General features: G+C 43.4%; 1 protein-coding gene across 3 annotated transcripts in view; it reads left to right on the plus strand.

Moving 5' to 3' along the window:
- Positions 1-13,703, plus strand: part of LOC146493755 (triple functional domain protein) — an 88,435-nt gene that overhangs the window by 62,820 nt on the left and 11,912 nt on the right. For 2 of the 3 annotated variants that reach the window (XM_085147653.1, XM_085147651.1), the window contains exons 17-40: positions 1,747-1,942; positions 2,425-2,591; positions 2,697-2,816; positions 2,911-3,102; positions 3,180-3,329; positions 3,433-3,547; positions 5,184-5,299; positions 5,382-5,504; positions 5,598-5,792; positions 5,876-5,994; positions 6,668-6,734; positions 6,891-7,000; positions 7,104-7,173; positions 8,543-8,632; positions 8,716-8,808; positions 8,903-9,014; positions 9,129-9,319; positions 9,442-9,543; positions 11,125-11,267; positions 11,380-11,479; positions 11,595-11,838; positions 12,435-12,542; positions 12,728-12,921; positions 13,014-13,184. In XM_085147653.1, the coding sequence (XP_085003779.1) occupies positions 1,747-1,942; positions 2,425-2,591; positions 2,697-2,816; positions 2,911-3,102; positions 3,180-3,329; positions 3,433-3,547; positions 5,184-5,299; positions 5,382-5,504; positions 5,598-5,792; positions 5,876-5,994; positions 6,668-6,734; positions 6,891-7,000; positions 7,104-7,173; positions 8,543-8,632; positions 8,716-8,808; positions 8,903-9,014; positions 9,129-9,319; positions 9,442-9,543; positions 11,125-11,267; positions 11,380-11,479; positions 11,595-11,838; positions 12,435-12,542; positions 12,728-12,921; positions 13,014-13,184 (3,288 nt within the window). Of the gene's footprint in view, positions 1-1,746; positions 1,943-2,424; positions 2,592-2,696; positions 2,817-2,910; positions 3,103-3,179; positions 3,330-3,432; positions 3,548-5,183; positions 5,300-5,381; positions 5,505-5,597; positions 5,793-5,875; positions 5,995-6,667; positions 6,735-6,890; positions 7,001-7,103; positions 7,174-8,542; positions 8,633-8,715; positions 8,809-8,902; positions 9,015-9,128; positions 9,320-9,441; positions 9,544-10,586; positions 10,617-11,124; positions 11,268-11,379; positions 11,480-11,594; positions 11,839-12,434; positions 12,543-12,727; positions 12,922-13,013; positions 13,185-13,703 lie in introns of all 3 variants that reach the window. The other variant, XM_085147652.1, reaches the window with a different exon arrangement.

Genomic DNA, 13,703 nt, shown 5'->3' on the forward strand with positions numbered 1-13,703 from the left:
TTTCTCTCATTTCAGTTTTATTGTTGACAAACTGAACGGTCTGTATTACAGTCTAGTCCAACTTAACTGAATCAACCATCTGGTACAATTATAGCTATTCTGAACTATGCAGTTTATGAAAACTATGCAGCCCCTTCAGCAACTGAAGAATTTGAAAGTAAATTAAAACAAAATATAATTTTACATTAAATAAAAAAGTTTTAAATTCAATTAAAATAAAACATGTCTTAAATTAAAATAAGTAAACTGTCATGTTTATTGCTGCCATAAAAAAAGTTCTTTCTTTCAAAGGTCTTTTTATTAGACAAAGGTTCCAGGGGTGGCTGTAGCTCAGGAGGTAGAGCAGGTCACCTACTGATCGGAAGGTTGGTGGTTCGATCCTTGGCTCCTCCAGTCTGCATGTCAAGTATCCTTGGGCAAGATACTAACCCCAAGTTGCTCTCCGATGCGTCCATCGGAGTATGAATGTGTGTGAATGTAATTAGACAGCACTAAGTATAGATAAAGTGCTTGTGAGAATGTGTGTGATTGGGTGAATGTGGCATGTTGTATAGAGCGCTTTGAGTGCTCCGAGAGAGTAGAAAAGCGCTATATAAGAATCAGTCCATTTACCATTTACCATTTACCAATACAATAACACAAAATGCTTCAGAATATTCCAAAATTTCAATCTTGTTCCCACCCTAACCCTTAAAACAACAAATAATTGGCAGCCTGCTGCCCAAATAAACCAAAAAACAAACAGAAAAAAACCAAACAAAAGCAAAAAACAACAACCGAACAAAAAAAAAAAACAAGACAACTACTCAGTAACAGTAGTTGTGGGCCTTTCAAAGAAGTCCAGAAAGGGGGACCACAGTTTATATAAAAAAAGTTAAACACATTTGGACAGTGAAGGAATGTCAGGATTCTTGCTCAGAAAAAGGATCAACATGCTCTGAAGTCAGAGCACAAAAACCTTTTTTGTAACAAAATATCGATTTCTGCTGTCCCTGTATCGATACATTATTAGCAAACAAAATATCACGATACTACACAGTATCGATTTTTTCCCCCACCCCTAATTCTAATGATCGTTAGAATAGTTTGTGTATTTTTTCCAAGGTTAGACTACCTTTGCTAACTGCCGATGCAAACCCAGTCATTTTATTTGATGAGCAAGGTCTGAAATGTGACACAAACTGCTCCGTTCATAAAAGAGCTTCAGTGCTTACTCCTAGTAGGCTTTCAAGAGGTAAACATTCAAAGAAAGGGGAGGAAATTAGGACATCAAACACTGTCAAGACGGGTGGAGGAGAATTGAACTGTTCTCAGTGACAGCCCAGTTATCTGCCATTATAAGAATGTTTAAACGGTCTTAAGCAAACTGTAGAGACCTGATGTCCACAAAGAAGGAATGCAGAAGCGCTAGAAACCGTTTTTTTGTAGCTAAGCAACAATAATCCCTCGATAGCTCTGAAAATGAGGTCACGGGTGCTTCAAGTACAAAGACGGTTGCGTGTGGACACAGAATTGAACAGCCTGTGCTTCTGTATAATGTATAAGTGAAAATGTGCTGTTCACACGTTTAAATGCAAAAGTATTATAGTAAAAGTATTTCATTTAGAATTAATGATATTGGAAGAATAATGCGTGTAATTTGTATGAAAAACATCTTCCCACGCAGCATTGTGCCTCTCAGACTCGTGACTCACTAAAGCTACTCTATACTACGCTTCCTTTAAATTCAATCTCGTCCCTCCTCAGATCATCTCTGACCTGGAGTCGTGGAACGAGGAGCTGACGGGTCAGATGAATGACTTTGACACGGAGGACCTGACGCTGGCCGAGCAGAGGCTCCAGCACCACGCTGACAAGGCCTTGACCATGAACAACCTCACCTTCGATGTGATCCACCAGGGCCAGGAGCTGCTGCAGTATGTCAACGAAGTCCAGGCCTCCGGTGAGTCCGCTCCTCAGACTCCATTATTTTTTAGACATTTTCTTATTACCAGTTCTTCATCTGCCCTTAAGTGCTGTAAAGTAAAACTGTGGAGGTGTTTGACTGTCGCCTGGTGGCCTCCCTCAGACCTCGGTCATCTTCCATCTGAGGGTGTAGTCAGGATGCAGCTCATGTTGGCTGCCGCACAGATTTCTGTGTTGGCTACGTTAGTTTTAATATTGATGCTGTGTAGGTGTCGCGGGTCAGATTCAGTCAGCGTTTGTGATGAGAGGCACCCACTCGCTAACCATAATAACTCACCTGTGATCTCACATGCTAATAGGTGCTCTGTAAAACGGCACAAGGAACGGTTGCGCCATGCCACGTGTATTAAACATGAGTTTGAATTGATGCACACATGACTGATAATTAAGACTGTCGGGGAAGTTATTCGACTTGCTCCTCCACACCACGTCTTATACGGTTACGCGTCTTCCATCCAGGTGTGGAGCTGCTGTGCGATCGGGATGTGGACATGGCCACGCGGGTTCAGGACTTGCTGGAGTTTCTTCACGAAAAGCAGCAAGAGCTCGATTTAGCAGCTGAGCAGCACCGCAGACACCTGGAGCAGTGTGTCCAGCTGAGACACCTGCAGGCAGAAGTCAAGCAGGTAAAATGCCTGGTCACATACCTGCAGCAAGGCACCATCTGCAGGTTAAACAGGTTCAAACGGCAGAGTTCTGTGAGGAAAAAGCTCTCTCTGTCTCTCTTACAGGTTCTGGGTTGGATTCGTAATGGCGAGTCGATGCTAAACGCTGGTCTGATAACAGCCAGCTCCCTGCAGGAAGCTGAGCAGCTGCAGAGGGAACACGAACAATTTCAGCATGCTATTGAGGTAACAGAGTTTGTGTTATCCCATCAGCCCATTTGAAGCTGGATTTCTCCTCTTCTTTGACTAACTGTAATCCTGATCTTTCCCCTTTCTGCAGAAAACACACCAGAGTGCCCTGCAGGTACAGCAGAAAGCCGAGGCTCTGCTTCAGGCCAACCACTACGACATGGACCTGATCAGAGACTGTGCCGAGAGCGTGGCTTCACACTGGCAACAGCTCATGCTGAAGATGGAGGACCGACTCAAGCTCGTCAATGCCTCCGTCGCCTTCTACAAGACCTCTGAACAGGTATGAGAGAAGAGTTAGCTTTACCGTCTCCTCGACAGTCCACGCAAACACAACTGACTGCACGTTTCTCTCAACAGGTGTGCAGCGTGTTGGAGAGCTTGGAGCAAGAGTACAAGAGAGAGGAGGACTGGTGTGGAGGAGCTGACAAACTGGGACCCAACTGTGAAACAGACCACGTCACCCCCATGATCAGCAAGCACCTGGAGCAGAAGGAGGCCTTCCTAAAAGTAACACACACACTCTCCCACACACACAGAGAATGAGTCAGAGCGGAGCAAAGCTTTAACTCACACTTCTGATCTTACTGTGCGTGTTTTACGTTTTAATTAGGCGTGCACGCTGGCGAGGAGAAATGCGGATGTCTTCCTCAAGTACATGCACAGGAACAGTGTTAACATGCCCGGGATGCTGAGCCACGTCAAAGCACCAGAACAGCAGGTCAAAAGTGAGTATAAGAAGACGCATTAAACATCATCCAGACTTTCTCGTTAGCCCTCATTTTGATCAAGTCCAGCAAAAGTTTGTTTTGCCTTTCATTTGAATCCACATTGACACATTTAATAGCGCTGCGTAAGACATGAGATGCACACTTGACACTAAAAGAAAATGAATGTTTGTTTTTTTTCCCCTGCAGTTGAAGTGGAGGCACTAAAACACCATAAACAGACAAATTTGAACTAACCGAGATTTATACTGTGTGCTCGTTTGAGCCGTTGATGCATCGTGGGAGGTTGCTGCAGAGTCGTTGTACTTATTTGATTTGATTCCAGAGGCTGAACCTCACCTCTGCTTCTACACTGAGCACTGAGATCACTGGAGCCAGTTCACAGTTGAGCAGCTGTACTAGATTCACTTTAGGGGTAAAAGTACTAAATAAAAGCAACTAAATACAAGAACAAGTGATGTTGTAGTGGGATGGCACTGTTGCAACAAGTCACAGAGCGATGTCGCCGAGCGCATAATTGTCACGAGCTCTCTGCTGACAAAAACAGTGCTGCGCAGCTCGTGTAGATGTGACGCTGTAACAGGATGGCACCGTGGTGGAAGATTCTACAGTTTATGTTTAATGTTCGGTCCTGAAAGAGATCGACCGACGGTGCTGCCTGCACCTTTGTTGATATTGTTACATGTGAATTATTTAATGTTACAGTAACTGTAAATTAATTCAATTCAATTCAATTTTATTTATATAGCGCCAAATCACAACAAATGTCGCCTCAAGGCGCTTAATGTCGCCTCAAGGCGCTTAAATTAGTCAGTCATCTGTCTGACGACGGACCTCCTTCAGATTTTTCCACCATTGTTTAAAATAATTCTGTCAGTGGCAGAAAATAATCTGTTACATGGCTGCTGGTTCAGTCTGTGTTTGTTCCTCCATATTAGAATTAAGAAAAATTCAGGATTAAGAACATTAACCTCCTAGGACCTGGCTTCCTCATATGTGGACGTCACACTTTGGGTTATTTAGACCAAAATACTCAATTTTGCTCTACAAGGGCCTGTTATCCACTTACAAGGACATTATACTGCTACTGTTCTATCAAAACTTTAAACGAATATCCTCATATGTGGCTCTGAGTTTTCTTAAAAACAAATTAAAAATGCATGTCGTGGAAGAGTCCGGGTCTTAGGAGGTTAAACAAACAGAAACAGTTTAATTCACTCTAGAAACGAACTGAAACTAAACCGAATTGAAAAAAAAAATTAAAAAGTATTCAAATGAAAAAATATCTAAGAAAATATAGGAACTCAAACATGATGGAGTCCAAACACTCTGAACGATAAATGATCAAAACCTCTGGCTCCTAACGTTTGAAGTAGGAGCACAGTGTAAGTAAAAAGCTTACTTCCAAACATGTTTGGAACACCGCCGGTGGTGCTGGGAAAACCTGACCCAGCCAACTCAGAGCAGTGAAATGTTGCCCTGCAGCAGAGCTGTGGTGACGAACACTGAGCCAAATCATAGCGAGGGGAGTTTGAGCAAAACGGTTCTTACTACATCAAGTGAACACTTTGCACTGTGGCTGCAGGAAGCTTCTTACCTTTTGGCTTAAATCTCTTTCTCCCTGTTTTGCGTGCAGACATCCTTAATGAGCTCCTGCAAAGAGAGAACCGCGTCCTCCACTTCTGGACGATGAAGAAACGCAGGCTGGATCAGTGCCAGCAGTACGTGGTGTTTGAACGGAGCGCCAAACAGGTACGCAAAGCGCACGCTGCAATTTTACAGCGACACATCTACACACTCTACTTATGACAAACATCCTCTGTGTGTTTTTAAGGCTCTGGAGTGGATTCACGACACCGGGGAGTTTTACCTGTCCACACACACATCCACAGGCTCGAGTATCCACCACACGCAGGAGCTGCTGAAAGAACATGAGGAATTCCACATCACAGCCAAGGTTGGGCTCGCGAACGTGCGCGCAGAAACCTCGTGTTGATCTTTGCATGCGTGTGCGTCAGGACCACATTGGCTCTGTTTCTCTCCTTCTTAGCAAACTAAGGAGCGTGTTAAGCTGCTGATCCAGCTGGCCGACGGTTTCTGCGAGAAAGGCCACAGTCATGCAGGGGAGATCAAAAAATGGGTGACAGCTGTGGACAAGCGCTATCGAGACTTTTCGCTGCGCATGGACAAGTACCGCTGCAGTCTTGAGAAAGCTCTGGGCATCTCCTCCGACTCCAACAAGGCGGTGAGTGCTCAGGTTTTTTGCTAGGCAGCTGCTCGCTCTGTACCCTGAAACTTAAACTTTCACTTTGCTTCTCTCCGTGTCAGAGCAAGGATCTCCAGTTGGACATCATCCCAGCCACGGCTCCAGGGTCAGAGGTCAAGCTGAGGGATGCTGCCGCACATGAGCTGAATGAGGAGAAACGTAAATCTGCACGCAGAAAGGAGTACGTTACCACCTCCTGCTTTATAGTATCAGAAAAACAGAAAAATTAATAGATGAAGAATAATTCTTGTTTAGCAAATTGGCAAATGCTCCAGGTTATGCCTGAAGAATTGTTTAGCTAGTAGTTAAAAGCTCCTCGTGTGAACCGTCTTTGTTGTACGTCAGCAACATTTTTTCCCACTTGTTGAAAAATGTTTTATTACCGCAAAGCACTCAGAGTTAACAGACTATGAGCAGGTTACCCGCCAGTGTCCCTGTCCACAGCAGTGTCAGCACTGAACCTGGTCAATAGCTGGAAGAGGAGCTCAGTGTAAATGTATATACATAATGAACCTGCTTGATTTACACTCCTCCGTCCGGCCTCTTCTCTGCTGTGCCAGCACAAAAACTGCAGACTGAACCATCGAGCTGTGGCTCAGAACAAATGAGTGGACGGACACAGTCCAGGAAAAAGCGCCTGCATCATTTTTATATGAGCGGCACAAATCACAAGCATGATTTCCGTCATTCATGGCTTGCTTTATGACCACGTCTTATGGCCCATAAGTCATCGTTCATTAATGTAAATGGTTGAAGTCGACAGGCTGAAAGGGAGCTGCCGATTTATCGCCGCGTGAACAAGGATGATATGAAAATTGCTCATTTGTGTCGCTGTGTGTTTTGTGTGTGTTCAGGTTCATCATGGCAGAGCTGATTCAGACAGAGAAAGCCTACGTGCGAGACCTGCGGGAGTGCATGGATGTAAGTTCAACTTGTCAACCCACCACTGTTAACCTGCTTAGTGCAGAGTTGTGCAACAACTTTTCAACTAAATTTAAAAGTCTTTCAGAATCCTACTATGAAAAATCAAACCATTATTATTCTCATAGTTATGATCTCCTCTTTCCTCCATTGCAGACCTACCTGTGGGAGATGACCAGTGGAGTGGAGGAGATTCCTCCAGGGATCCTCAACAAGGAGCACATCATCTTTGGAAACATGCAAGACCTTTATGAATTCCACCATAAGTAAGAAACGTGTCCTCCTTCCACTATTTTTCATTTTTAGAGAAAGCTCTAATCTTTTCTTCTGGTATCTCATGCTTCTGTCTCTTTTTTTTTTTTCAATCAGCATCTTCCTCAAAGAGTTGGAGAAATATGAGCAGCTACCAGAGGATGTTGGGCATTGCTTCGTCACATGGGTATGTATTATTGTGTCCTACAGAGAAATGTATTTTGATTTTGTACTGTGTACGTGTGCATTTAGATTTCTAAGTAATGCACATGAGCTTTTTTCTACTCCTGGCTCAGTAGGATGTCATGTCAGGAACATAGCTCTGGCTGTTAGCACAGAAGCCCCACCCACCTGCTCTTCTAACCTTCTGTTTACAAGGAGTAGCCAATCAAAAGAAGGCTGGCTTAAAGCAAAAAGCAAAAGGCTTGTTTCAGAAAGAGAAACATAAATTAACCCTTTAAGACCTACCATAGAACCCAGTCCGCCAGAGCTTATATTATATTTTTACATGCTGTGGAGCCATTTTTGGGAGCATTTCAAGTTGCTATACATCAATACAACCATTATAGCCTAGATTTTAATAATATGTATGCATTAAGTGCATAGTAATTACATTAATTGCAAAAAAGTGCAATAAACTACAAAAAAATAGAAAATCATTTTTGTTTTTTTAACATATATTTCTAGTTGGAGAAATTTAAGAGGCTTATCCCTCAAAACTGTAAATACAAAAAAGTTGCACAAAATAGTTTCCCACCACAGGAAATTTATTTTGAGTGTTTTCATAGTTTTATTTTTGAAATACACCAATTTTTATATACTGCAGGAAAAACGAAAATAAATATTATAATGCAAATTTGCAAAAAAAAGCAGCATATGCATCAAAATAAACTATTTCCAGCAGTGCAATTTGAGTCCTAAGCATCCCAGAAACGACACAGAAAGTCATAAAGTCAAACATAACTTTTAAAAACACCAGTATAGGCTCATAAGTCCCTGATAGTAAAAAACCACATTTCCGCGAAAACGTCACTTCCGGTTTCGGGCAGGTCATGGCGGACATGCGATAGTTCACGCTGACGTCTATTCCAACGTAGGAAGTGTTACAAACAGCTGATCGGATCGGCAAAGCATGTTTCTGGAATATTATGTTTTTGTTGCTGCAAGCGCTTTTTATGCAGTTTTTGCAAAGCTATATGTGGAAGGAAACTGTGACCGAGGACAAGCTGATGGCATAAGATGTAAGTACAACTCCTCAGGTTTCATGTGCAAAAAAAAAATATTGCGCTAGCTTACGTGGTTGCAGAGCTACCGGGATTTAAAAGTAGTTGCGCAAAACGGAGCGTGCCCGCTCCGACCGGTTTTAAAGGGTTAAGGTTATTTTAAACAGTGGTTCTGCAGACATATTCCCAGCAGTGTCCACAAATTTAAAAAATGGAGCTGGAAATGAGCATCAATGGTCCCTTTAATATTTCTGAAAGTAAGAAAAATGGTTCATAAGCTGAGATCTGATGGGTATTAATTTTTCATTGTCATCTGTTCCTTTCTTGTTCAAGGCTGATAAGTTCCAGATGTACGTGAACTACTGTAAGAACAAGCCGGACTCCACCCAGCTCATACTGGAGCATGCTGGCAACTACTTTGATGTGAGTACCACCTTTGATCACTGAGATGAGACTGAATGTCAGTCACGTACAGTCACCTCACTGTTCTCCTCTGTTAATGGCAGGAAATTCAACAGAGGCACCGACTGGCCAACTCCATCTCATCCTATCTGATCAAGCCAGTGCAGAGAATCACCAAGTATCAGCTCCTGCTGAAGGTAAGCCACCACAGCAAAAAAAACAACAAGATGCTTGTTTTGAGCATCTCCATGGTTCCTGTTGTCATGGTTTCTGTGCCCGCGTCCTGTTTAGGAGTTGTTGACGTGCTGCGAAGAAGGAAAAGGAGAGATCAAGGACGGCCTGGAGGTGATGCTCAGTGTTCCCAAGAAAGCCAACGATGCCATGCACCTCTCAATGCTGGAAGGTCAGACATTGATTATGTATTTGTACGATTAGCTTTAATTTCACAGCAAACCTCTGTGTGTTTATTCTTTAATGTTGATTTTTCATCAAGTCATCCTCTGGCCTTTTTCTCCAGGTTTTGATGAAAACATCGAGTCGCAGGGCGAGCTCATTCTCCAGGATTCATTCCAGGTCTGGGATCCAAAGACTCTGATCCGAAAGGGACGAGAGCGCCACCTCTTCCTCTTTGAGATGTCTCTCGTTTTCAGCAAGGAGGTCAAAGACTCAAATGGCCGGAGCAAATACATCTATAAGAGCAAACTCTTTGTAAGTACACGATGATAAAATCAGGAGCATTTTTGTGATTATGGAAACCTCAGAACTTTACACAGTTACAAAAATAAAATCATTTGACAGTTGACGTCTTCTCATATTACTTTTCCTCGCAGACATCAGAGTTGGGGGTGACTGAACACGTTGAAGGAGACCCCTGTAAGTTTGCTCTATGGGTGGGACGCACCCCGACCTCTGACAACAAGATTGTACTCAAGGTAAAACACTCCTCCTCCTCCTTGCTTCGCAGACTCCTCCTCCTTTTGGGTTGGACCAATATAGCTTCCTGAAGCAAATCTGATGAGTAATTTGGTCCAAATACTAGCATTGAAAATACGTGAATCTTCCATGTGAGTGTGCTGAAAGCATAAATATTGGTCTAACCCAGTTTCCTCTCCACATTCAGGCCTTTTCTATTCTTCTTCTTATCTCTACTGTCCTCTCTTCTGTCCCGTTTAAATGCATGAGCAGCTTCAGGGTGGCTGAGAAGCTTTCTGTAGTCACTCTTCTGTCTCCTTCCTTCTCGTCTTCCAGCCTGGTTAGATTTCTGCTTTTGTTCCATCTGTTAACAAAACACGGCACACATGTGTATATCTGGGGCTGTGTTTTCTGTGGATGTTTGTATCTCTAATTCTCTATGTGGGCCGACATGCTTCCACCAACGCTGGTGATGCTGATTCAGCCCCTGAACGCCCACAATCGCCCAGCCTGGCTCGCTGCTGCTTCATCAAAGCAGCGACTTAGCGATCCTTCTCTACCACAAAATATAGATTTTAATAATGACTTACAGCCACTGTTGAAGTTTTTAATTAATTTTTCTAAGTATCGTGTCACTCATGTTAAGACTTCTTCCTGCTGAGTAGTGTCACAGATGGATTAAAACTTGTCAGCTGTTGGACCAGCATGAAGCCAGAGCACGTTCAGTACTGAGCATTTCAACATAAATACACACCGACTACCAGACTAACCACTGAGAAGCAGTCATGTGTTATGTGTATTGTAAATTAGGTGTGTCTTGTTACTAACCACACACACACACACACACACACACACACACACACACACACACACACACACACACACACACACTATCCATTACTATTCACTAGGCATTTTACTGGCCTTCATTATACTGTCAAACCAAAATGTCAGTGTTGTGCACTTCTATCATTTCAAATCATTCTGTCAGCTTGTAAAATGTCCTGTACACCTTCTAAAAGCAAACCAGTGAAATTCCCTTTTTTATATTTTAAATTCAAAGCTAAGTCAGGGATCCAAACATGGAGCCATGGTGAGTACAAACAATCCCACAACACAGCCCTCAACCATTTTTCAACAGTCTTAAAGTTAGCTTAGTGTCATGGGTAAAAGCAGCATATTTGAGCTTTAGCATCGAGCCGCTGTAACCTTAGCAATATGACATCTTCAGACCTGAAAGGTACAAAATAATCAATAACGGTGATTCCCAAATGAGGGTATAAACACTGACTGTTCACTGTTCATGTTTGTATGACTAATACATTAAGTAACATCCACTTTAACTCAGATTATTCAGATGGTGGGTGGTGTTGAGGAAGTGGTTCTTCATCTCTGAGAGCTGTTGCAGAGGCTGTACAAAATAAATGCAGGGAAGCCGCTGTGTTAGGCATTTACAGGCAGAGAGAACCTGAGTGAAATGTATATGTGAAATAAAGGCTTTGTAACGTATTAAGAGATCAGATGTGTGTGAATCAAGAATTCAAATTGAGGATTTTTTGACAAGCTTTGCCTTCTTGACAATGATTGACTGCTGATAACAGGCATCCAGCATTGAGAACAAGCAAGACTGGATCAAACACATCAGAGAGGTGATCCAAGAGCGCACCATTCACCTGAGAGGAGCACTTAAAGAACCCATTCATATTCCCAAAACAGCCACCACCAAGCACCACAAGGGACGAAGGTAAACAGCTCTAAATGGGGATTAATCTATGAACAGGAAGTTTATCTTACCGTTTTTATACAGGAAGGGAAGAAAAATTGCACCTTTTATTGATCGTGTGTGCTCCCGTTAGGGATGGAGAGGACCTGGACAGTCAGGGTGAAGGCAGCAGCCAACCAGACACCATCTCTCTGGCGTCACGCACCTCTCAGAACACACTGGACAGCGACAAGGTGAGAACACACACACAGAGCTCAGAAATGATGGCCAGTCTTCAGACCTTCTGCATTTATGAGCTTTAAAAACAATATGGAGCAAAGGTCTCAGTGATGGTCTCGTCTTCCACAGCTCTCCGGCGGCTGTGAGCTGACTGTGGTCATACACGACTTTATGGCCAGCAACAGCAACGAGCTGACGGTGCGGCGGGGTCAGACTGTGGAGGTTCTGGAGCGCTGTCACGACAAACCAGACTGGTGCCTGGTCCGGACCACAGACCGCTCTCCTGCTCAGGAGGGCCTGGTGCCCTGCTCTATGCTCTGCATCGCCCATTCCAGGTCCTCCATGGAGATGGAAGGCATCTTCAATCACAAAGGTACAAAAATGTAACCTAATTCGCTTCACTGGCAAAAAGTCACTGATATGATGAAGTGTAGAAAATGCAAGCTTGCATCCATGTTGCCATGGAAACACTCATATTTCTGAAGGCACCGTTAATGCTGAATAACTATATACTGTTTAGGGGACAGATGCTGCTATCTAGCTTGTGCTGATGATTATGATGATGATTTCAGAGAAGAACTTTCTTATTAACCATGCACTGCACATATTACACACATTGGCTCTGCAGTAAAGTAATGCAGGCTGGTTAGCAGCTGAGATCCTGGGCTTTTCTAAGCATTTCACTTAGAAAGCTGCAACATTTGGTCTCCTCAGTGTCCAGATGTTTTTTGGAACATATTGCTGGCATCGTATTCAAAATCAGATGATGTTCTTCCACTAAAATGAATTTTCTCGGCCTTCACATTCTGATTTGCCATCTACAAAAATTAATAATATTTTAAAAATATTAAATATTTACAGATAACTGTATTGTTTCTTGTCTTTTTTGAGTACAGCTGTTGTTTTTGGTCTCATTTCTGGAATTGGCATCACAGGGCTTGTTTTCACTTACAGCTCTGTATTTCACAGACACACTGTCAGTGTGCAGCAATGACTCCATCATGCCAGGTTCCTCTGCTACGCTGCAGCCCGGTCACGGCATCGGCTCCCACACCTCCCCGGGTCCTAAACGACCAGGTGAGATCGCCAACCTTTATTTGAAAGGCTTTGAAAAAAACTCTGTTTAAAAAAAAGAGTTAAATTTCAAACTGAGGAAGCTGTCAATTGTAGTTGTAGATAAAATCCAGAGTTTTTAACTGTTCGCTGCAGTTTCGGTGAATTCACTTTAACCTGTGCTTTGTGCGTGTGTTTTGGTTTCTTAGGTAACACGCTACGGAAGTGGCTGACCAGCCCGGTGCGACGGCTAAGCAGCGGTAAGGCAGATGGCCACGTGAAGAAGCTGGCCCACAAGCACAAGAAGAGCCGTGAGGTGAGGAAGAGCGGAGAGATGACGATAGGCTCTCAGAAAGACTCGGACGACAGTGCTGCTACGCCTCAGGATGAAACTTTGGAGGAGGTGGGTGGATGCAGAACGCTTGACACTCTGTGCCATCCTCAAACCTGTTACAAGAGAGTTAAATGGTGCTCTGTCGTCCTCGTGCTTTGCAGAGGGTTCGTAACGAGGGCCTATCGAGCGGTACGCTGTCCAAGTCCAGTTCTTCGGGAATGCAGAGCTGCGGAGAGGAGGAGGGCGAGGAGGGTGCAGACTCAGTACCTCTGCCTCCACCTATGGCCATCCAGCAGCATAGCTTGCTGCAGCCAGACTCACAGGATGACAAGGTGAGGAGAGTTAGGGCGTTACAGCGGGGGACCGGGGACCAGATGTAATCAGCTCACATCATTCTTTAAGATTGTAGGTCAAGAAAGGGCATAAAGAATCGTGTTGTGAGGCTTTTTAGGATTGTGTTGATCTGGAAATTGCCAGCGTGCTTTGTGTTCTGAACTTCTGGTAGACAAACTGAGTCACACAGATTTTGTCTTCAGTATTTATGATTGTTAGAAAGTGTTAAATTTACTATCCACAAAAATCTACCCCATTCAAAATTGGCTTATTTTGCTCAAAATGATGAGATGCATATCTGAAATCATCTCTAGCTGCCTGCAGTTTTTTTCAATAGAAGTGTGTCCTAAAGGTTTTTTTAATACATTTATTTTTGATCTAGTAAGTATTCATTTTAAATCTGCAACCGAATCAAACCCATATTTGGTCGCTTGCCGAGGCCGGGGGTTGGTGTAAGAGGTGGTGTAACATCTGCAGTCATTGGTTTCTGGGAAACACTTTCACTCATTTAAGTTTCT

Source organism: Neolamprologus multifasciatus, chromosome 22 (assembly GCF_963576455.1).
Source record: "Neolamprologus multifasciatus chromosome 22, fNeoMul1.2, whole genome shotgun sequence".
In the NCBI taxonomy this organism is placed as follows: Eukaryota; Metazoa; Chordata; class Actinopteri; order Cichliformes; family Cichlidae; genus Neolamprologus; species Neolamprologus multifasciatus.